The sequence below is a fragment of the Carettochelys insculpta genome, chromosome 1 (genome assembly GCF_033958435.1).
Source record: "Carettochelys insculpta isolate YL-2023 chromosome 1, ASM3395843v1, whole genome shotgun sequence".
Taxonomy (NCBI): Eukaryota; Metazoa; Chordata; order Testudines; family Carettochelyidae; genus Carettochelys; species Carettochelys insculpta.
Window position 1 is genome coordinate 108,501,948 of NC_134137.1, and position 24,992 is coordinate 108,526,939.

The 24,992-nt window shown below is 46.4% G+C and overlaps 1 protein-coding gene across 2 annotated transcripts in view; it reads left to right on the forward strand.

Annotated features, from left to right (window-relative positions):
* The window catches only part of PCCA (propionyl-CoA carboxylase subunit alpha), a 469,473-nt gene that overhangs the window by 18,320 nt on the left and 426,161 nt on the right, over positions 1–24,992 (forward strand). For both annotated transcript variants that reach the window (XM_074989641.1, XM_074989649.1), the window contains exons 3-4: positions 1,258–1,305; positions 1,401–1,469. In XM_074989641.1, coding sequence (XP_074845742.1) covers positions 1,258–1,305; positions 1,401–1,469 — 117 coding nt within the window. The remainder of the gene's footprint in view (positions 1–1,257; positions 1,306–1,400; positions 1,470–24,992) is intronic.

A 24,992-nucleotide genomic window follows, 5' to 3' on the forward strand; every position in this document is an offset into this window, starting at 1 on the left:
TGGAAGGGGGATTTCCTTCAGAAGGACCCCTGTTTTCCTTCCAAAAGAGCACTGTCTACATAGCAGCTTTTGCCCCACAGAAGGGGATCTTCTGTAAATGAGATCTCGTGGGAATAAGCAAATGAGGCACAAGAGATATTAATCTGTGCCTCATTTGCATCTTCTACTCCGCTCATCACCATGCCCCTTCAGGAAAGGAGGTGGGGTAGCAGTGTAGATGCGGCCTATAAAGATAAAGTAAACTCTCAAATTATGAGGCAGCTGCCAGATCTTTTTTTTTTTTTTTTTTTTTTTTTGGCTACTTCATGAGTCAATCTAGCCTGCAGCTACTAGCCAAGCAAAACTTTTTTTTTTCCCCCCTCCCTAGTGGGAGGCTTGTTCACTTGGCTTCCATCTAAAGTAAATATGATTGCAGATATTGTGGCAGGATGTGCATTGGTATTGGGCGGCAGGGTAAATATGGCAGTCGTGTTTTATTTTGGAGAGTACAAGTCATTACTTCTGTAGTGAGACTTCAACCTATGGCAAGGGATGCTTCCTGTAATACAAAATGAAGGATGTGTGGAAAATGGGATTTATTGAACAGCTTCTGAAAAGTAGCTTCATGCTTGGCGTAAATTTTGAAAGTGCAGTTTCACCAAGTCTTGACTGTCACTTATTCGAGACTGCCCCTTTCTCTCCCACTATGATTTCTGGTGTGTGTTAGCATAGTTCTCCATTGGCAGTGAAACAGGGTGCTGGGTGACCCTCAAACTGTTAATTTGAAGTTGGGAGAGTATATGCCATGCGTAGAGGCTTTTTAAAAAATATGACCTAAACACTTTCTAAAGCATTGTAAGAAACTGGGGGTGAGGTGGGGTGGGGGGCAAACAGACAATAACTTCCATATTGGGCAGGGGTTGGGGAGGGACGATGCAGCCTTTTTAATTATGCTAGTGTAGTTGAAGTGACAACTCCTAAACAAGGACAAAGGCAGAGTTGAAGCCTGATAGAGCAGCAAATTTCAGTTCAGAATTGGAAAATTTACGTGGAAGGAGACTAATTTGATCATTGCTAATCTAAACTGATTGTCTTCCTTTCCGTAACAGTCATCAAGACTAGATTATTATGAATAGCTTTTTCTTCATGTTTATAGAAGACACCTCAGATTTTTACTGGAGTGGATTTTTTAGATATTTATCTCTTTTTTTTTTTTTTTTTTTTTTTTTTAAAAAAAAAAAGTTGATTGATTCATGAATATCTATTTTCCCCTTTCAGACATTTGAGAAGCTCCTTATTGCCAACAGAGGAGAGATTGCATGCAGGGTAAGTTATAACTAGTAAAGCATTTTCTTCTTTTTCACTTCTTGAACTTTGCCACAAGATTACTTAAATACAGAAAACTCTCTGTTTGTTAACAGGTGATTAAAACATGCAAGAAGATGGGCATTAAAACAGTTGCTATACATAGTGATGTTGATTCCAGTGCTGTAAGTATAGTTTTCTTTTTGCTTTGTGGTGTTTTTGTTTAAGCTTCATACTGAACAACAAGTGTAGCACCACTCAGCAATGCAGCTCTTAACTTTTAGATGACTAGGAATTATCTGGACACTGCAAAGCTTGAATTAGGTGTTTTGGCTTCCTGTACAATTTCTGTGGAGCAGGTAGCATAGACCTGACCCAACGCAGCAAATGTAATGTATCCTATGCTACAGATAATCTCTTGCAGATAGGCATAAGAGGATTTCAAAGTTGGTGGGGTCCTTTCAAAAAGGACTCCCATTTGGATGAGCCTCACGGGAGCGAAAAGCAGCAATTTCAAAGTGCCGTGGCTGGCAGCATGCTCATGAGGGGAGGTGCTGAATGTGCATTTCAGTGCCTCATTAGTATTCTTCGAAATGGCCATTAGCATGGCTGTTTCAAAGTTTTTCCTCTAGGTGTAGACGTGGCCTTAGAGTACAACATTTCAGGATATGCAACAACTTTATACTCCTAGGGATTCTCCGGATCACTAAAGACATACCCAACCTTGCATTCACAGACTACGTAGTAGGGCAGGGAAATGACCTTGGGTCCCAAAATCCAGGCAGTGTCCAAACCCCTGGATGGTTCTGGTGGACCATCTTTTTTTATTTCCCCCTCCCCCCCCACCTTCCCTGAGAAGAACAGACCCTTCATGACTTGTGGCTGAAAGTCTGTCCAGACCAGTGGTCACTGGAAAATATTGCTGTTCAATGGACAATGAAAAGAGTTTGATCTTATTCACCTAGTAGGAAGATCAGGTTTAGAGCATTGGCCTTCTAAACCCAGGGTTGTGAGCTCAAGCCTTGAGGGGGGCCTTTCAAGGTTCTGGGGCAGGTTAGCTTCTAAAAAAAAAATCAAGGATTGTGAGAGGTCCTGCTGTGAGTGCAGGGAACTGGGCTTGATGACCTTTCAAGGTCCCTTCCAGTTATTTGAGATCTGTATGTCTCCTGTTCTGTGAGATGTCAGTTATCAGTAAATAGTGCTTTTAGCAATTTTAGTTGGAAGTCAGTGATTTAAGTGGGTATGATGAACTGACAATTTCACTAAGAGGTATGCTTACACTGCAGCAGGAAGCATGCCTGTTAAGTATAGAGGAATATGGGGGAAGGTGTGTTGGTAAGATGGGAAAATTTGATGCTAGCAATGACATAACCCCGAGTCCTGCTGCAGCTGTATTTTGATTATAATTGGGTTTTAGCAGAGCTTTTAGTGAGCGTGTGTTTGTTTGTTTGGTAATAGTGGATATTAAAATGTTGCCCATAATGACTATATGGGAAGGATGTTGTTGCACACGTTAGTTTAAACTATGTATAATGAAAAAAGCCAAAGAGGTGGCAGGACGTGAAGATGGTCATATGTAGGTTAGTATTCTGGAAAGAGTAGTTTCTCTAAATAGCAGAAAACAAGTTGAAGCTTTAATGGTATACCATTAAAGCTAAGTCTGCAGCTCTGCAAGGAGCTCTTCCATTGGAAAGATTACTCCACCTTGTTGAAATGCATAGGATATGGTGTCGGGAGACCTGCTGACATAATGTGAATGGCCAGCATGAAACTTGTATCACTTGGGGTGGAGGAGGGGAGGCTTTTTCGCACTTTTGAGAGAAACATAAATTCTTCTTTGAGTGTCCCGGTGGGTGCTCCACAATAGGTGTCGGGCTCGCCCGGCGCCGCAGATCGGATCTTCCAAGCAGTTTCTGCCGGACCGCGCATGCGCTGGCGCGCGCCGCTCCCTTGCACACTCCTGGCCACATGCGCGATCCGGTCCCCGCCAGTTCTTCTTAACCGCCGTCGGCTGCAGACGGAATCCGAACTAGGCTAAGGCAAAGTTAGCGTATTCAATGGTTTTAACTGGTTTTTCTTTAAAGTTTTCAAGTTCTTAGGCTACTGCATGTTAACCAGTTGGGTTTTTTTTGAAAAACAACAAGTGGGACGGCATTCAGTCCAGTCCCAGTAACAAGCAGAACACCGGAGGCCAGGAGCCTAGGGCCATCAGCCCTCCTGCCATGGCAGGCCATCGGAGAAGGGGAAAAACAGCACAGAGAAGGTGTTAAGTACCCGTTAACAACTGAAAGACTCACCAACAACGTCCTCTTCAGGATTTAAGAAATGTGAGTCCTGCCGAGAGGCAATGCCAGCGTCTGATGGGCACAGTCTATGCATACGGTGCCTGGGGGAGTCCCATGTCACGCAGAAATGCTCCTTCTGTGCAAAACTAACAGCCAGAGCAAGGAAGGACAGGGAGATGCAGCTTAAAATGCTGCTCTTCGACAAGGCCCTCCAGCCAGACGTGCCGGAGCGGCCACAGCAGGAGGGACCCTCCGGGGCCCATAAAAGGAAAGCCGCCTCCCTCACCCCATCAGCGCAAAAACGGAGGAAAGCCTCCCCAGCCCGATCCCTGCCGGCAGCAACAGCGAGCGGGACGGGAGGAGTGCGCAGCCCCCAGCCGCAGCAACAGCTGATCGGCGGCGGCACGGAGAGCCACGTGGAAGCGGCTCAGCCTCCGATAATTAAACAGCCGCCCCGCATCGCAGGCAGGGCGGCGGCTAAACAAGCGCTGGTACCGGCGGCACCGCAAGCAGCAGCACCGACCCCCGGGGAACCGGCGGTGCAGAGCGCGCAGGCACGCAGCCTGCAGGCACTGGAGGACACCACCCGTGCGGCACCGCCCGTGAGCGTGCCGAGCACGGCGCGGACGGGGCAGAGGTCCCCTACACGCCAGGGGACGGAGTTACCTTCTCAAGGGAGGGGGAAGGCTGCACACAAAACGAGGCACCGCAGCCCCTCTCCAGACAGGGCTGCGGAGTTGCTTTCTTTCAGCCCTCCGCTTATGCTGCAGACTCCAACCAGAAGGCAGGAGTACCCCCCTAGCCTACCTGGAGCCCCCTTCTCCATTTTTACAACCAGCCTCGCCCTGGCTGGGACCACCTTCACCGTTCCTGGGGTTTGAGCCGCTGGAATACTATCCAAAATCGCTCTCTCCAGTGTCCCAGATCTCTCGACGATCTCGCTCCCCCAGACGCAGAGGGTATGCACCAAGGGAGTGGTCTAGGTCACCTTCCCAAGAACAGTGCCTATACTGCCATGGTCGCCCCTATCACGCGGGGCATAGACACCACCGGCAATCTACCAGGGAAAGATCCCCACAGACGATCTCGTATCCCCGAGGGCAATCGCGAACGGGGACAGAGACTCAAGTATCTCAGGGGGGACTGGTTATGGAACCCTGAGATTTTTCCCTCGCAAGCCTCTAGCGAGAGGGTGTACCATCACCAACAGGAACCCGAAGGGTCCAGAGAGGCGTACCCCAGTGGTTCCTCGCTCTCCTGTCCGGACGAGGCTACGGCCCTGGGGGACGTCCATCCTCCGGACGATCTCAGTTTCAAGAGCTGTTTAAGAGGGTGGCCTTCACGCAAGGCATCCAGACAGCAGAGTTGCAAGAGAGACACCATAAGCTCCTCAAAAATCTGAGACCTCCGGCCTCCTCCAAAATAGCAATACCGCTTGATGAAGCAATCTTGCAGTCCACCACTATGATATGGCAGACCCCTGCGACTATTCCGCCTGTCCACAAGAGAGTGGATAAGAAATACTTCGTGCCGGCGAAGGGCATGGAGTTCCTGTTCAGCCACCCACAACCAAATTCCTTGGTGGTGGAGTTGTCGCAACAAAGATCAGACATCTCAATTCAGGACAGGGGGAACAGACAAAGATGCCAAGAAGCTAGAGCTGTTCGGCAGAAAGGTCTACTCCTCCTCCACTCTACTGTTGCAAATGGCAAATTACGCAGCGCATTTAGCGAATCATAATTTCGACAACTACACTAGGTTCACCTCCCTCATGGACTCGCTTCCAGAGGACAAGAAACCGGTGCTCAAGGCCATCGTGCAAGAAGGCTACGCGGCCTCGAGGACGGGAGTTCAGATCACCCTGGATGTTGCGGACACAGCAGCACGTTCCACAGCTACGGCAGTGGTGATGCGAAGGGAGTCCTGGCTCCAGACTTCGGGTATACCGAGGGATCTGCAGGCAAAGATAGTCTATCTTCCCTTCGACTCGCAGAAGCTGTTTGCTGAATCAACTGACTCGGTCCTTCATTCCAGTAAAGATTCAAGAGCCACACTTAGGACCCTGGGGATTTACACCCCTCCATACAGAAAGAAAAAGTACTACCCTCAACAAAGACGGTACCAGCAACAGCGTCCCCAGTACCACAGGGGTTACGAGCAAGGGCGACATCAACAGCACCAGCAGTACAGAACTCCCAGGCGACGTTCCCAACAGAGCCGTCCGTCCTCGGGGCAGGGCCAAAGGCCACAAGTTTGACACACAGATCCAGGGCTGCGCTATCACTACCATCACACAAGGTCATCCGAAGCAGCTATTCCACCATCACCTCCGACCATTCTATGACCAGTGGCAAAGGATCACCACAGACAAATGGGTGCTGGAGATCATAGCCACGGGGTATGCCATCCCCTTCCAGTCGCTCCCACCGCCACGACCTCCACCCAGGCCCCACCTCCAGGAAGCCTCCCACGTAGCGAGGCTCAAGCAGGAGGTAGACCATCTCATGCTCATAGGGGCAGTGGAAAGAGCCGGAGCAACTGCAAGGAAAAGGGTTCTACTCGAGGTACTTCCTCATGGAGAAAAAGACAGGAGGCTGGAGGCCCATCTTAGATCTTCGAGGCCTCAACCGGTACCTGCACAAGCAACACTTTCGGATGATCACAATCGCCTCCATCCTTACGGCACTGGACGATGGAGATTGGTTCGCAGCCCTCGATTTACAAGACGCGTATTTTCACATAACTATCCATCCGGCTCACCGGTGATTCCTCCGGTTCATGGTAGGCAAAGAACATTTTCAATACAAGGTCCTACCGTTTGGCCTCTCCTCGGCCCCCAGAGTCTTCACCAAGACCTTGGCAGTGGTGTCAGCCTACCTGCACAGACAGGGGGTATTTATATTCCCGTATCTGGACGACTGCCTACTCAAAGGGGCCTCGAAGGAGGAGGTACTATGCATGATATGCGTCACAGCAGGCACGTTCTCTTCGCTCGGCCTGGTTATCAATCTGGCAAAATCAAAGATAGACCCCACACAGGACATAGAGTTCATAGGGGCACGCATAAATTCTATTACAGCGAGAGTATATCTACCAGAGACTCGCTTTCGGGCCATCGGCTCCGTCGTGCAGGTCATCACCTTCAGCCCTACGGTGCCAGTCCTGACGTGCTTACAGCTGCTGGGCCACATGGCAGCGGCGACGTTCGTAGTACAGAACGCCAGGTTACACATGCGCAGCATGCAGCACTGGCTGGCGAGCGTATACAAACCGGCAGCACGCACCGTTCACAGGGTGGTGTCGCCCACAACAGAGGTGCGCAAATCCCTGCAATGGTGGGTAAACCCCCAAGAACTTGCTAACAGGGGTACCCTTCCACCAACCACAAATATCGGTTTTTCTTACTACAGATGCCTCCCTCATAGGGTGGGGAGCACACATGGGCGAAGAGGTGACTCAAGGGCTGTGGTCCTCCACGCAGCAGTCACTGCACATAAATATACTGGAGCTCAGAGCAGTGTTCAACACCTGCAGACACTTTTGAGACCAATATACAAGGCAAAGTAGTCGGGATCAGTACAGACAATACCTCCACCATGTTTTATATAAATCGGCAAGGAGGAGCTCGGTCCCGTGCCTTATGTGCGGAAGCAGTGCGGTTATGGAACTGGTGCATCGCCAACAATATAATCTTGAAAGCCTCGTACCTACCAGGCGCTCACAATGTAAAGGCAGACCAGCTGAGCAGGCGTTTTGCACTCACGCACGAGTGGCAGATCCGTCCCGATCTGCTACGACCGATTTTCCACGCATGGGGTTTTCCCCAGATAGACCTGTTTGCCACTCAACACAACAAGAAGTGCCCACGATTCTGCTCCAGGGCAGGACTGGGACGGGGGTCCCTGGGGGGACGCATTCGCGATCTCGTGGAGGGGCCCCCTGCTTTATGCTTTTCCTCCCACAGTGCTGATCCACAAAGTCTTGCAGAAAGCCAGGAGGGAAGGAGCCCGAATGATCCTGATAGTCCCAACGTGGGATCGACAGCAATGGTTCCCCCTACTCCTGCGCATGTCAGACCATCCACCGATGCCTCTTCCGGTGGCGCCGCATCTGCTCACGCAAGCCCAGGGGTCTATAGTGCATCCGCACCCCCAAGGCCTGCGACTACAAGCGTGGTTAATCCATGGCTCAGCTCCCTAGAGAGCACATGTACGGAGGAAGTGCAGCAAGTCCTAGAAAGTAGCAGGAGGACTTCCACCAGGAAGACCTACAAGCAGAAATGGACTCGCTTCACGGCTTGGTGTTCTACCAAACAGCTGGCCCCCCTTTCGGTGCCTACACCTGTAATATTAGAGTATTTACTGGACCTTGAGAGGAGGACTCTCCCTATCCTCGTTAAAGGTCCACCTTGCTGCCATTTCGGCGTTCAGACACGAGGAGGAAGGGCACACGGTGTTTGCCCATCGCATGGTTACCAGGTTCCTCAAAGGGTTGGTAAACCTATACCCCCCTCGGAAACCGCTTCCACCTTCGTGGAACTTGGACCTGGTGCTTAACGCGCTAACGGGACCACCGTTCGAGCCCTTGGCCACGGTTTCCCCTCTGCCTCCTTACGATAAAGACGACCTTCCTTCTCGCAATTACGTCAGCTCGCAGGGTGAGCGAGCTTGCGGCAGTTATGGCAACGCCACCCTGCACTGTTTTTTCCAAGGAGGCGGTAACCATACGGCTGCATCCAGCCTTTGTTCACAAGGTTTCTTCTGAGTTTCACATTAACGAACCTATTGTTTTACCCTCGTTTTATCCAAAGCCTCATAACTCTAACAAAGAGGCGTGCCTACACCTCCTGGACGTGAGGAGGGCGCTAGCCTTCTATGTAGACAGGACCAAGTCCTTCCGGAAAACGGATAGACTCCTAGTCTCCCTTGCTCCCAAATCGAAAGGAGAAGATCTCTCCGCAGAGAATCTCGAAGCACATCGTATCCTGCATAAAAATGTGCTACGAACTCAAAAAGACTCCTTTATTGGCCACTCCCAGGGCTCATTCCACTAGGGTGGTGGCGGCATCAACAGCCTTTTTCAAGGGCGTTGCGCTAAAAAACATTTGCAGAGCGGCGACCTGGTCATCCTATGACATCTTCACCAAACATTACGCCCTTCACAGGGTATTCCAAGAGGATACCCGTCTCTCGACAGCGGTCCTCTCGGGGACAAGCTGCACATAATCCGATTACTCACCTCCTATCTTGGGTTACTGCTGGGTAGTCACCTATCGTGGAGCATCCACGGGGCCAGTCGAGGAAGAAAGAGAAGTTACTCACCGTAGTAACGATGGTTCTTCGAGATGTGTCCCCGTGGGTGCTCCACTACCTGCCTGTCCTCCCCGCTTCGGATCTCTTAGTGTTTTTGCAGGAGCATCCGAGGCAGTTGGTCAAGGAACTGGCGGGGTCCGGATCGCACAGGTGGCCAGGAGTGTGCAAGGGAGCGGCGCGCGCCGGCGCATGTGCGGTCTGGCAGAAACTGCTTGGAAGATCCGATCTGCGGTGCCGGGCGAGCCCGACACCTATTGTGGAGCACCCACGGGGACGCATCTCGAAGAACCACCGTTACTACGGTGAGTAACCTGTCTTTAGACCAGCTTAAGCCGTAGTGCAGACTTGCCCTCAGGTACAGAATTATAAGGCTGTGCTTTATTCTGTCAGTCGACTGATCACCCATTGATACATAATTCTATCTTTTGAATGTCAGTATAATTGTAAATGGTGGTTTTTGTCTGGTTTACTTATCTAAACATTTTTTCTTTTGAGTGAAGTTTGTTTCTATCAGAGTATCCTCTGGGGATCTGTACTAAATTAAACAAACTAATCTAGATTCTTGAACCCAAAAACTGATGGATTTATTGTGCCTTAGCTTTAGCAATTTCCCATTAATTGGGAACATTTAAAAATCAAGGTTTAATCCATCGAAGTCCTGAGCCACACTAATATGGGGGAGTGGAGGAACAAAGGTAGAAGCAAGAATAGAAAGTGTGAAAAGTGTCTGGATGTATCCAAATTATGTTTCAGTATTTAGAATGGAGTGAGGTGAATGAACTGAAGTAGTATCAAAGCTATTTGAGATATGTTTACCCTGCAGTAAAGAACCCCACAGTACAAGGTCTCATAGCATGGATCAATTGGCTTGGGCTAGTGGACTACAAATTTGTAGGTCAGATGTTCAAATTGTGGATGGAGCTTAGACTTTGCAATCCCACCCAAAAAAGGGATGCAGTCTGTAATATTGAAGGGAAGGATTTTGTGTCAGGTTAAATCCTTCTTCTTCTTTTTTTTTTTTAATTTTAGAAAAACAACCTTAAATGTCCAAATATTTTTGGGAGGCTAGAATTAAGCATAGGAATTTCAGGGAAGAAAAAAGCTGATCTCCTTTTGAGAACTCTGTTACTTGTATCTTCCTCAAAGATTATATTGGTGTGTAATACAACTTGTAGGCAGATCTCTCTTCTTGGCCTCCTAATTTTAGTCCATTGATGGCTGATTGGCCCATTTGTGGACCCACACGTTATTACAGAAGGTGTGGATGATGGTAGCTATTGGAGGGGCACAGGGCAGTTTTTTTTTTTTCCATAGAATCATAGAACACTAGCACTGGAAGGGACCTTGAGGTCATAGACTCTAGTTCCCTGCCCTCTTGGCAGGACCAAACACCATCTAGATCATTCCTGATAGGTGTCTACCTAATCTGCTCTTAAATAAATATCTCCCACCAATGGAGATTCCACAAACTCCCTAGGTAACTTATTGCAGTGTTTAACCACCCTGACAGAAAGTTTTTCCTACTGTGTAATCGAAACCTCCCTTGCTGCAGCTTAAGCCCATTGCTCTGTGCCCTATCCACAGGGGCCAAGGAGAATTAATTTTTCTCTCTCCTCCTTGTAACCCTCTTTGAGGTACTTGAAAACCGCTAGCATGTCCCCTCTAAACCTTTTCTTTTTCTAAACTAACCAAGCCCAGTTCTTTCACTCTTCCCTCATAGCTCGTGTTCTCTAGACCTTTAATTCATGTTGCTCTTCTCTGGACCTTTTTCAATTTCCCCACATTTCTTGAAATGTGGTGCCCAGAATTGGACACACTACTCCAATTGAGGCCTAATGAGCACTGAGTAGGGTGGAAGAATGACTTGTGTCGATACATCTCAGAATCACGTTTGCTTTTTTTTGGCAACAGCCTCACACTGACTCATATTTAGCTGCTTGTCCACCATGACCCCGAGTCCCTTTCCACAGTACTCCTTCCTAGACAGTTGTTTCCCATTCTATATGTATGAAGCTGATTGTTCCTTTGTAAGTGGAGTACTTTGCGTTTGTCCTTATTAAAGTTCATCCTGTTTACCTCAGACCATTTCCCAGTTTGTCCAGATCATTGTGAATTATGAACCCATCCTTCAAAGCAATTGCAACACCTCCCAGCTTGGTATCATCTGCAAACAATGAGTGTACTCTATGCCAATATCTACATCGTTGATGAAGATATTGAACACAACTGGTCCCAAAACGGATACCTGTGGAACCCCACTTGTTGTTCCCATGCTTTTCTTCTTAGCCTCTCCTTGTCTGCGCTGCAGTGAGACTTTTCAGAATGTGCCACCCCCTCACGGAATACCATTCTCCACTGGGGACAGTCTTGGGCAAGGTTCTCCCAAGTGTCAACACTGATGCTGCACTTTTTTCATGTGTGCCTTCCGCATGTCCTTATGTTGCTTCCGCTGGCTCCCAGTGCTGCTGTCCTTCCTCCAACTTCCTTTCCCAATGGCAGCCTGCCAGAGGTCCAAGTTTCTTCTGACTCTGGCATTGAACTCCTCCAAGAGAATAATCTTGTCTTTGGGGGGTGTCTCTTCAGGACTGTGTCCAGTTGGGTATAGAGCTTCTCCTTTACATCCTCTTTGGCATCTAGAGGTTTTGTGTGTAAGCACTGATGACAGTTGCCTGTTTAATTTTTGGCAAGCTTCAAGCAGAGAATCATGAGATACTCACTGATGCCAATGGGGACTTCAGAAAGGATCATGATCAGTTCAATTCATTTTTGATGGGAAGTCCTTTTCCATGAATTCATTTTTTCTTCCTTTTGGGGTTCCTTTCCAGAAAAATATGTGCTCTCTGCCTTCTCTTAGCTGTTTTTCTGGCCTATGCATTTCTGCCAGGGCAACTGTATCCATGCTCAATCATTGCAGCTCTTGGGCAATAACTGCCGCATATCTTTCAGGATGCTCACTGTCTGGGTTGTCCAATAGAGACTGAATATTCCATGTTCCAGAGTTTGCTTTTCAACTTCCTCTGCTTAGAGGTGTATTCATTGGGCCTTGTTATCCACAATGGGGATTGAGGTGGAGTATGTTTAGGGCACTGTTTTGAGCTCCCTCCCCATGTGGGGTAAGCACAGCAGATCCTGAATAGGGGTGTTCTTTTGTGGATATAGCAGCTGGATTGTTCTGCCACCTCAGTCCTCAAAATGGAATGACTGAGACATATGTACTGGTCCATGACTTAAAGCTTGCAGATTTCACAATCCTGCTCCCATTGCCATTCACCAGTTGCTATAGGGCTTAAGTTTAGGAGAGTAGAATGCAGAGGAAGAAGCCTGTGTGACTTGATTTGACACAGGGGGGACTGTTTGTTTGCACTGCAGCCACCACGTGGTTCTTGATGAATAGAAGGCTCAGATCCAAGGGCTTGGGATCCATGATGATGAAGTCTTCTGTCCACTGCAGCATTCATCTGCTTTATCAGCTGTTGTAGCATTACCTTTGCTACCTTCCTCCTCCTGCTCTGCTGCTGCTGAGGACGTTTAGGATCATTCTTTGTCTGGACCCGCCCCCTTAACCATGTCGCCATGGCTGATCTTGCTAGGAGTATGAGAATCCCTATGGCATCGCTCTCAGGTTCATTGGAACACACACAAACCCACTCACCATAAAGTGACAACCTGATGAGTGGGGTAGTCAAATCATCAGGATGACGTCTCTTTGTCACTAGCACAAATATTTAAATTCAATGTTCTAATGATCTGACACACTGATAGAATACAGGATAAAACTTGATTTTTTTTTTTTTTTGAGGAATTAAGAATTTTGGGAACTAAGCATCCTGAATAGGAGTATCTATTAAAATCCTTGGGCATGGAAGACACAGTTGGAGGATTCAGATAAACACTGACTGAGATGGAGTTGACTAAATTATTTGAGGAGAAAAAAAAAATATAAGAAATATTCTTGCTTCATCAGCCACAGCTCTGAGATCTGAACAAATAAGTACTTAAAATGGAGTGGAAAAGGATAACCAGTGCCACTTAAAACTGGTAAAGAAAAGACACGGGATTGACTCTTTCCCCCCACCCCCCCCACTGTAACACACCCTGCAAAATCAACATAATTAATGTTGGGCGGAAGTGATTTAAGAGAAATAAGTATAAAATGAAGCCTAACGTGAAGTTTGAAGATGAAAATATTAGACTAATGTCCAGAATGAAGCAAGAAACAAAATCAAGATGTCTGTAAATTAACTGAGACACTACTGCGTTAGAATACTTTCTATTTAAAGGAACTAATGGAATTGGAATCTAGGAAGCTTCAAAGATCTTGGCAATATAGGTGTCAAGGAATAGGTAAAGGATATTGCTGGCTATGGAAATACAAAATATATGTACATAGCGTATGGCCTTAAACACTTGGAAAATATTTTAACTGCAAGCAATTATTTGAAGTAGTCCAGGAAATACTTTATTGTGAATTATTTGAAGGCAGTATAAGCATATGAAAAGTGTAAGTGGCAAAATGAATCTTCTTTCTGCTTAATTAAAAATTGTGCCAGTGGGATATTTGCCTGATGTTTATTTTAGACTTCTTTTTGTTAAAACCAAAAATTGCTGCCTTTTATTGAAAGGTAAAAAGTGTCTAAAACAGGGATTTAGATATTCTTTCCAGAGTAAACACTATTTTTAAGCATTGTAATGTCTAACATAATGAGCTAAAAGCATATGATAAATGAACAGACTAAGACTAATTGGATATGAACAAAAGAAGATATAGCATAAAACAGTGAATGACACACAATTTTATCTGGCATTTTTAACACAGCAGGGATTTTATAGACATAAAAAGTAATGAACTATAAATTACTAGAAAAATCTCATGGGGAAAGTCCATGTAAATCACTGGAACTCTGAACTTAAAAGATGAGTGGTAGTACCTTAATGCAGGCTGTTATTGACTGTTGCCTTTTTCTATGCTGAATTCAGGACTCGCGTGTAATCTGCTTTTGTAGCAAAGTATGCTAAAACCCAAGCGATTTTCATGTTTCTCATTCTGTGGATTGGCTATTTACTGGCCATCCAAACATATACTTTCCCATGAGCAAGAATAAAGCTGACAAAATAAATGTGCCCGAGTTGTTTCTGAATTTACAAATACTGTTCTTGTATAAAAGCAATTTTGTTGGATTCAAATGTCCTGTAGAAAAATCCTACATTGGTATAAGGGGATAGAGCAACTATATCTAAAACTGTACGTAATGTCTCTCTTGTGGCTTTTTTGAAATTCAGTACATTACAAAAATAATTTAAAGCAACTTTTTTTTCCTCTTTGGAAGGCTATACACAGTATTCTTAAAATGTCGGCCTCTACTCAAGAACAAGGTAATTCAGTCATGCATATTTGTTCTAACTGGTCTACTCCTTTAAAGCAACACTATGATTGCTTCTAGTTTTTTGTCTCAAGTTAGTTTGCTTTCAAACCTGCATTCCTGACTTTTTAAATCTACCTTGGCAAAAATAAATAATAAAAGTATAGGAGTTGAGTCGGTTGGTTGGTTAACTTCAGACTATTTCCATTTTGGAAATATTTGCCATTTTGTTTTTTTTTTCCTTTCTGAAAAGTGGAAGCTCACATAGTATGCTGTTGTGTCCAGTTTTGATAAAGTATATAACTGTAGAGGCCTAGTAGTAAACAGGCTGCAGCCAAACCATAAAACACACCTACCTCAACATATATATGTACAGGGTCACTCCCATGTAATAGACCAAGGTAGAAACATACATGTCTACTGCAGTGGTGGCCACACATGGCCTGGAATCCAGTCAGCAAAGCTTTTCTATCTGGTCAGCCGGCAGAGAATGAAGCCGCTGCAGTGGGGGGAAAAAAAGACTTCACAGGCCAAAGTGAGTGTGGGCTGCAGGGTGTAGTCAGGCTAGAGCAGGGGTCAGTAACCTATAGCTCAGGAGTTGCATGCAGCTCTCTCCACTTCCAGTGGCTGAAATAATGGAACTAAACTTTAATTTGGGTGGTTGGAGGGATCCAGCCATTAAACCAATTAAACTCAGTTCCATTTCGGCAAGGATGGGCCCAGGCTGCAGGGGTGGGGAAGTGAGCAAGAGAGCTGGGGGGAGGGATGGCAGAGTCTGCCCCTGGGGGAGCTGTGCAGCCCTGCAAGGCATGGGTGGGGAGGAGAAGGTGATGGCTGCAGAAGAACAGAAGCAGCGCGTGGAACCCCTCTGATGCAGGTTAATCTTGGGGGAGTAGGGGGGGCGGGTTCAGGACTGAGAGGGGTTAAGCCTGGGAAGGTGGGGAGGTGCTTTGGGGCTATTTTGTGTTTGTGGGGTCACCCCAGAACATGTAAATTGCCATGTGGCACCCACTGCAAAAGGTTGACCACCCCTGCTCTAGTGTGTATCTGGGAGGTGGCTATTCTAGAAGAGGGGTCAGCAACCTGTCTTGGGCAGAGTGCAGAAATTTGACCTTTTGATCTCTGAACAGTCAGTGCCAGTGCTACTTTTGTAAGTCGTTAATAGTCCTCCTTACAGTGGCCCCTCATCTTAGTGGTAATTTTTGCTTAAGGATTTCAGGATGGGAAGGAAGTGGGGGCCACAGGATCAAATCCTGACTCTTTCAGAGTCAAAATTATTAGTAATTTCAGTGGTGTCGGGGTTTTGCATCAACTGAGGATCTGATTTCTGGGTAACTTAGCACTGCTCCCAAGCAACAAATAATTCAGAGTAAAGATGGGTGATCATGTTTTCAAAGCAAGAAAATACCTACCTTAGTGCTTCTAACAAACTTTTAAAAGGTTATTTCATATTTAGAAAGATGAACACTCACCAATTCGCAACCAGTTTACAACAAAAGTTTTAAGCTATCATACTTTGACTCTGCTACACACCTGACTTCCTCAAACACATTCATCCTGTGATCCTCCATACTACGCTCTCACATAGTCAAGCATGGAAGCAGAGTGCATAGCCCTGTTAAAAGCATGCCTGTAGGGGTGGGGAGGTGGCACAGAACAGAACCTTGTGTAGGTGCTGGGATCTCTGAGCAGGACTGTGGTGGGCACAGAGGAGAGCCTTGGCCATATGTTAGGTGGTACTGGCTGCAGATCAGGGCTCCTGGCAAATCTTGTGGGGGAAGTAACAGAACAGAGCCCGGATATGTTGGGTGGGATGGTCTCAGGGAACAGGTCACTGGTCATAGGTGCCTGGAGGATGAAGTCACAGTGGCATTGGTGTTGGGGATCATGGCACATGCTTCCTGGAGCTAGTGATTGGGGCAGCTGGAGAGAAGGGTTGGGATGCAAGGGTCAGGAAGCATGCCCCAAGCATGTGCATAGAGGGGGAGTGGAGTAGTGAGTGCAGGGACCTACTCTGCCTGCTGTTGACCCTATGTAATGGGGCAGTTTCCTCAGTGCGGCTGAAGCTAGTGTGGCCCCCAGGAGTGCGGGCAAGTGGCTGCTGGAAGGGGCAGGCTGCCCTGGCCATCTTCCATGGCCTCTGAGCAGCCCCGACTGCTGGCACCACATATCACGGGACTGCGGTTGCTCAGAGGGCACCACTCACGTGTTGCTCTCTTAGTTACCTCTTGCCTGGGACCCACACTTCTGCCCCATGTGCCCCTGAGGCTGACAGAGGCAAACTCTTTGCAGTGGCAGTGCTGGGAGCTGGTTGATGGCAGTCTCCCCAGGGTGGGGTGGGAGGGGCTTCTGTGGTGAGCCAAAGCACGATCAGGGCTGGCTGGGCAGGGGACAGCCTCAGTGTTTTGACTGGCATCTCTGCCTGCTTCCCCTGTCCACGGACAGTAAGTGAGTAGAACAGCCCTGGCCAGGGAGCCACTGCGCTGGGAAGCTGTATTGGGGGGGAGGGGTGTAGCCTCATGTCAAAGAAAATTGGCTCATGTGCCAAGAGTGGCACGTGTACAGGGGGTTGCCACCCCCGTCCTAGAAGTTTGGGGGTGGTTATTTCACTGAGGGGTAGGCATCTTGATACCAACCCACCACAACATAACGATTAAGGTGTGTGTGTGTGTGTGTGTGTGTGTCATAGGTGATTTGGGGAATATGTTTATTCAACTTACAAACTCTGGGCGTAGTTATAAGATGGTTAAGAAAATTGTACTTTCATTTGAACACATCTCTGCATGTGGCTTTAACCCTTCTTGACAAGAACTACCCATCTTCATTCCCAGACCAGTACAGTGGCGGAGGGTGGGGGGCGGGGGAGGATCTTTAGAAAGTCACTAGCTCCAGTTCAGGTGGAAACATCCTGGGATAATGGGGTAGCCTAGGCCTAAAAAGAACAGTTATCCTGTGTCCCTGCAAGGGATTGGGTAAGTAGGGAGAGTAGAAAAGTAGTGGTTTCTTTTTTTTTCTCCTCCTTTGGTAACTGGGTCTCTGCTATTCCAGCTTAGCTTTAGGACCAACCAAAGTCAGAGCAAACTGGCTTAGAGCAAGAAGAGGGTGGGGAAGCAAAGGGGGCCAGGCACCAGAAAGGATCCTGGGTGTTCCCAAATGACTCTGAACCCTGCCCAGAGAATGTTTGTTTGTTTGGGAGAGGAATGCACAACATTTAATACTTTTGGGGGGCTGTTGTATTTCTTCTTGAAGTAAAGAACAGTGGTGTTTTAAAATCCTTTACGTGGGGTGTATGTGACACCTATTATGTGCTTTCAGAAGAGCTAACTTCTGAGTTTTGAGAATTCCTGTGGCTGGAACTTGGGCAGAATGTATGTCTGTCTGAGATTTGGAGGCATTTGAGGGGTCAACACTGATCCTAGGGGCTGAGTAATTGGACTGTAAGTCTTGGCTCTCAGAGCAGGTGCTAGACAGGCAATATGAATCGGAGAATCCTAAGGTCCCTTCCAGCCTTAGGATGTCATCTCATCCAGCCCCCTGTCAAATCAAGATCAACACTAGCTAAATCATCCGAGCCAGGATTTTGTCAAGCCAGGACTTGAAAACCTCTAAGGATGGAGATTCCATCACCTCTCTCAATTTAAAGCATTCCAGTACTTCACCACCCTCCTAGTGAAATAGTTTTTCCTAATTGCCAACCTAATCCTCTCCCTCTAACTTCAGACCATTGCTCCTTGATCTGCCATCCATCACTATTCAGAACAACCTCTCCCCATACTCTTTAGAGCTCCCCTTCAGAAGGCTGCTATCAGATTTCCCCTCCTTCTTTTCTGCAAACTAAATAAGCCCAAATCCCTCAGCTTCTCCTTATAGGTCATGTGCTCCAGCCCCCTAATCGTTTTCGTTGCCCACCACTGGACCCACTCTAATGCATCCACATCCTTTCTGTATGGTGGGCCCCAGAACTGGATGCAATACTCCAGATGAGGCCTCACCAGTGCCAGATAGAGGGGAATAATAACTTCTCTATATGTGCTGGAAATGCTCCTCCTAATGTACCCCTATATGCCATTAGCCTTATTGGCTAGAAGAACATGTTGACTCACATCCAGCTGCTTATCCACTGTAATCCCCATGTCCTTTTCTGCTGCACTGCTACTTAACCAGTCTGTCCCCAGCCTGCACCAGTGCTTGAGATTCTTCTGTCCCAAGTGTGGGGCTCTGCACTTGTCCTTGTTGAACCTCATCAGATTTCTTTTGGCCCAATCCTCCAAATTATCTAGGTTACTGAGAACCCTTCTCCCTACCCTCCAGTGTATTTACCTCTTCCCCCAGCTTAGCGTCATGCGCACGTTAGCTGAGGGTGCAATCCATCCCCTCATCCACATCATCTAAGAAAGATGTTAACAGCACCGGCACTAGAACTGATCCTTGGGGCACTCCACTTGAAACCAACGACCAACCAGATATTGAGCCATTGATGGCTACCTCTTGGGCCTGGCCCTCTGAGCAGCTCTCTATCCGTCTTACAGCTCATGTATCCAATCCATATTTCCTTAAGTTACGGGCAAGAATGTTGTGGGAGACTGTATCAAAAGCCTTGCTAAAGTCAAGGTAATCACATTCATTCACTTTTCCAATGTCCACAGGGCCAGTTACCTCCTCATAGACGCTAATCAGATGGTCAGGCTTGACTTTCCCATGGTGAATCCAGGTTGACTACTCTTGATCACTTCCCCTCTTCCAAGTGCTTCAAAACAGATTCCTTGAGGATCCCCTCCATAGTTTTTCTGGGGTCTGAGGTAAGGCAGGCTCATCTGTTCCCTGGATTGTCCTTTTTTTCCCCTGTTTTTAAAGATGACCACTACATTTGTCTTTTTCAAATCAACCGGGACCTCTATCACTCTCTCCATGAGTTTTCAAAGATTACAGCCAAAGGCTCTGCAATGATAGTTACTATATGGTGCACTTCTGCGGAGATGGATGGAAACAAAGTGAACAGTAAGATGCCTGTGAGGCAGTGTATTACACGAGTTCTTGAATTACTTATTGACATTTTTTGAACACAACGAGGTAGCTTCTAACTGGATGAAATGCTGATGCTGAGAGTTCAAGGAATTAATTTATACTGTGTGAAGTTTGTTGCACACTCACTGCTCTTTATCCCCCAAGTGACCAGTTTCTGAAGATGTATATCTGGTTTTGATTTTTGAGATGAGAACTGTGGATCTGTTATCCTTAGTCTTCTCTTTCATAATTAAAAAAAAATGCATAATTGAAAAGTTGTTTCTCCAAAAGATTACAAAATATTTCTGTGTGCACATTGAATCTCTCTAGTCCAGCACCCTCAAGACCTGATCAGTGCTGAGTGAGTGAATTTGCTGAACTACAGGGGGACGATATTGTCTAGCAGCATTACTGACACTTCCACTGCATACTGACCTCTAAGAAGATATTTAGGGGTAAATTAGAGCTAAAGAACAGCACAGAACATAGAGCCAGGACTGGTGGCTATAAACAAACTTTATGGAACCCCAGGAAACTTGGCCATACCCAGGATAAGTGCACATCTGGTTAACTGTAAAACTTTGCTGGACCATAGATTTTGCTGGATGAGTGTGCCGGACAAGAGCTGTTCAACCAGTAGTACTTTCTTATCTCAGGAATGAAGAGTGGTGCTCACAGTCAGAGGCAAATATTATTAGCATAGTTTAGCAGAACAGTTTCCCACTACCTGTCTTAATGATGTATACAAATTACCACTCGGATCTGGGATAAGATTAGCACGTTTTGCTTTCACTTGTGCATATATGTGCAACTGTATAAAAAGTCAAGATTAAATTAAATCCTGTTTTAAAATGTGTGCCTTTTTAAAAGCAGACTATATTAGCCTGTCTAATTCTGCAGGAACTATAACCTCTTATGAACTTTGGACCATTCTTTTGAGGAAAAATTAACACTGAAAAATCTTGGTAAGCGTAAAAGATGTGTATCAACTTTTTTGTACCACAATTCACAATATACCTCTGTTTATATGAGGTAGAATATGTAGGGGAAATATTGCATCTTTATTTCAAAGTAAAGAATAATATTGAGGCTTAATATGTGGCCTTTTTAACCCATGTTTCAGGTAGTAAAGGATCCTTCTTGGGAAGGGCCTGTGAAAAGCTCTTCATGCAGTTGTACAAAAGACGTAATTTTACCTTTTTTGTCATGTTGCCACACAGCTACTAAATTGCTGCTTTCATCTTTCTCATAAGTATTTTGGAATGTTTCCATTAAAAATTGTGAGGCTCTTGTGTGACTTCTTTCAGAATTCTTTCTGGACATGTGGACTTCCCTTTCTCTCCAGTGGCTACTCATGTTTCTCAAAATTTTGTATGGGCGAGTTCTGGATTGCTTTCTCATTCTGGGTTTTCAAAGATGGATTTTGGGAGCCTGTGCCAGCTTCACTGCATCTTGTCCAGTTCATTTTGGTGTCATGGTGTTAAGCTAACTTGCATTATGTCTGGTGCGGATTTGCTTTTACCCCCTGAAAACGTTCTGTGTCAGGAATGTTCTGCTTTTTTTTTTTTTTTTTTTTTTTTTTTTTTCCCTCCCATTTTAACCTTAAAACTTTCTCAGTGTAAGCACAGGCTATGCATGTTGCAGTTTTACCAGTCTTGATGCAGAGTTCATGTGGCCTGTGAACCAGGAATACTGTGTGTGTGTGTGTGTGTGTGTATGTGTGTTTTTTTTCACTGCCTGAACAAGTGTGAAAAGATTGAGCCATCTGAAGATAATCTTATGAGGTTACTTCCAAAACACTGCAATCTGTAACCTTCCAGTTAGAACTGATTGTTTGGTAGAATTCATGTCCTGTGAATTTTAAAAAAAAATTGGCAGAAAATTTCCACTTCACTTCCTAAACTTTGTCGTAATTTTTACTTCCTCTACAGTTGTGCCTCTGCTATACTAATGCATATTAAAAATTAGCCAAAGCACAGGACTTGATGCTGATGTGAGACTTCAACTTCCCTGGTGTCTGTTGGGAAAATAATACAGCGGGCCATAGATTAATCATGTAGTTCTTGAAATGTGTGGAAAACCATACTTCAGACAGTGGAGAGAGCAACTATGGGAGAAGCTGTTCTAGATTCTATTTTGATAGAGAGGAACGCATTGAGAAATGGCAGAGTCTATGATTCTAAGGTGTGGTAGGAGGGAGAACAGAATTAAGATGATGGATTTCAAGAAGACAGACTTGAGCAAATTCAGGAGAAGATGGGGAAGATCCTCCTGCAAAACAAGTCCTAAAGGGCAAACTAGGCTGAGGGAGCTGGCAGTTCTTCAGAGATATTAAGAGCATAAGAGCAAACTATTTTGCTGCCTAGAAAAGAGGGGAGGTATGGCAAGAAACCTCCTTGGGTTACCCAGGAGGTCTTCAGTTATCTGAAACAGAGTCCCACAAAAAGTTGAAAATAGGTGAAATTCCATAGGGTAAATATAAACAACTTGTAGAGACAAAATTAGAAAGGCCAAGGCTTAAAATGAGATTAAGGTACCTAGAGCCATAATCCATAACAAGAAAAAATTCTTCAACGAGTAGTAGGTAGGCATCCTTCAGTCCTTTTTAATTTTGTTTTTGAAAGCCAGTCTGATGGTTCTTCTTCGAGGGTTCCCGTGGGTGCTCCACCTTAGGTATGTCAGGACCGCTGCATTCATGGGCCGAAGAGTTTCTTAGCAGTGCCCCTCAGCTGGCTGCCCACAATCACAGGGCACAGGCTCAAGGCTCCTGTGACATCTTCTGCACGTGCATGGGCAGCCTGTCACCTCAGTTCTTCTCTTCTTGCCACCGGCCCCAGTTGCATTTTACTTTCTTACCCTCAGTTTATCCTCTCTGTCTTCAACTGCTTCAGTGGTACAACTTGCCACCCCAGATGATGACTCTAAGTCCTTTCAGGACCTGTTTAGGAGAGTCACAGACAGATTTGAAATATTCCTTCCAACATCAAGTGACTTAAAACACAAATTGACAGACATTCTCCACACATCTACATGTAACAGACTGGCAATTCCAATTAATGAGGCTCTGCTAGAGCCAGCCAGACTCCTCTGGAATACTCCAGCCTTGATTTTTGCCCACCTCAAAGAGGCAAGAGCTCAAATACTGCATTGCCCCCTTGGATGCAGAATTCCTTTTCTGTCACCCTTACTGCAACTCATTGGTAGTGGATGCAGTAAATCGGAGGGGAAAGCAACACAATTACAGGGTCAGCCTTGGGAACAAAGACTGGAAAAGGCTGGATGTAGTGGGGAAGAAAGCATACTCCTTCAGCCAGCCTACAATTTCGAATTGCCAATTATGTGGTCCGCCAAATATACTCATGGTTTCGACCAGCTCTACACCTTTTCAGATACAATTCCTGACGACAAAGCAGGAGAATATAAGGCACTCATGAACGAAGGCTGTCTAATTGCAAAAAGAGCCCTGCAATCTGCGTTAGATTCAGCAAATACTGTGGCCAGGTCCTTAGCCTCTGCAGTACTCATGACGTGAGTATCCTGGCTACAACCATCCAGACTTCCCAAAGGGGTCCAGGCCACAGTGGAAGACCTGCCCTTTGAGATGTCTTGCCTCTTTGCCGAGAGTACTAATGAGATTTTACACTCGATCAAAGAATCATGGGTAACCTTGCATACCCTGGGCTTGCATTCGACTACCTCAAAGCTCCCTCAGAACAGACAATCCAACTACAGATACAAGGCACCGTCCTTTAATAACAAGCAATTTGGTAATAGGCGATGCCAGAAGCAGCCTAGGATGAGTCAATCTTCAACCCAGTCCCTGGCTCATCAAGTCCCTTTGCGCTAGTCAGTTTGAAGTTTTGGTTGAGAGTTGGACAGCCCTCTTAGAGCCACACACCATCTTTGGCCCAAGGCTAGCAGCAGTCTACCCTGCATGGCAGACCATCACAGACGACCAGTGGGTCCTGAAGACTGTGCAAACAGGCTATGTGATCCTGTTTTAACGCCAAGCCCCAACACCATATCCCCCCTTTTCAGGGACCCCTCTCACGAGTTGCTGCTCATGCAAAAGGCCCAATGATTACTTTGGTTGGAGGCCATAGAAGAGGTACCCACCGAGAACAGGGGAATGGGACTTTATTCAATGTATTTCATCACAGAGGAGAGACCAGGGGACTGGAGACCCATATTAGACCTCAGATACCTGAACCGACACATTCTCTGTCAAAAATTCAAGATGATAACGCTATCCACTGTTGTCCCTGCTCTGCAAAGAAGGGGACTGGCTGTCCACTCTCAACCTGCAAGATACATACTTCCATATGTATCCATTCACCCAGCACACAGGAAGTTCCTTAGATTCACCATAGCAAATCCAATGTTACCAATACAGGGTGCTTCCTGTGGCCTATGTACAGCCCCAACGATCTTTTCAGACGTCCTGGCAGTGGTCACTGCTTTCCTGAAAACAAAGGGAGTAACCATCTTTCCCTGTCTAGACAATTGCCTGATAAGGGGTCAATTCGGAGTGCAAAATGAGCAAGCAATGTCGTTTACCAGGACTCTTTTTTTTTTTTTTTTCTCCAGTCTAGACAGGTGCATAAACCTTCAAAAGTGCACCTTTACACTAACTCCAAAACTCAAATTCATAGGGGCACTCCTAGGCTGCTACAGCCTTGCTCCCATCACGTGGGCTGAAGGCGATACAAGACCTTGTCGCTGGTCTGCAGCTTATGTTGATTGTACCTGGCAGACCAGTGCCTACTAGGTCACATGGCAGCAGTGATGTCGGTGGTGCCACGTGCACGTTTATGGATGAGACCCATGCAGGCGTGGTTCAGAGTGATATTCAGGTCTCACCTACATCTGCTGAACAGGACACTGAGTGTCCCAGCCAAGGTCAGGAGCTCCCTCACCCGGTGGATGCAACCTAGCAATGTGTGCATAGTGGTGCCTTTCTAGAGACCCCTCCCACATGCACAATCACATCAGTTGCCTCCCTCATGGGATGGGATGCTCATCTTGGGGACCAAGTAATCCAGGGTACATGGTCCACAAGCAAGCAACTGCAACACATCAATCTCCTAGAGTTGAGAGCAGTTTGGTACACGTGCATGCATTTCTCTGCCCAGATCTCCAACACTACAGTCTGCATACTAACAGACAATATGACAGCCATGCGTTTTATAAACAAGCAGGGTAGGGTACGTTTGAAACAACTCTGCCAGGAAGCAGTACTGTTCTGGGAGTGGTGTATCCCTCAACAGATCCAGATTATTGCAGTTTATATCCTGGGCAAGAACAACATACTGGCGGACAATCTCAGCTGCATTTTCTCAACAGACCACAAATGGGAAATCAACAAATCCTCCATCTACCACCATGTTTTCTGCAAGTGGGGCTTCCCGATGATAGACCTGTTTGCTACAGTTTCCAACACTCTCTGCCCCTTATTTTACTCCAGATTTGGATTAGGCTGCAACTTTCTAGGGGATGCATTCAACATCACATGGATTGTACCTTTTAATGTATGCATTCCCACCAATACCCCTCATTCAGAGGGTGATAGCCAAGATAAGGTGGGATGGAGCTCGGGTCACCCTCTTAGCACCCAGATGGCCCAGACAAACCTGGCTCTCTGACCTGCTGCTTCTCTCCAGGAGTCCCGCTCATCGCTTCCCTCCTGTTCTGACAATCCTCTCTCAGCAGAACGACTCAATTTGTCCCACAGCCATCAACCGTCTCCA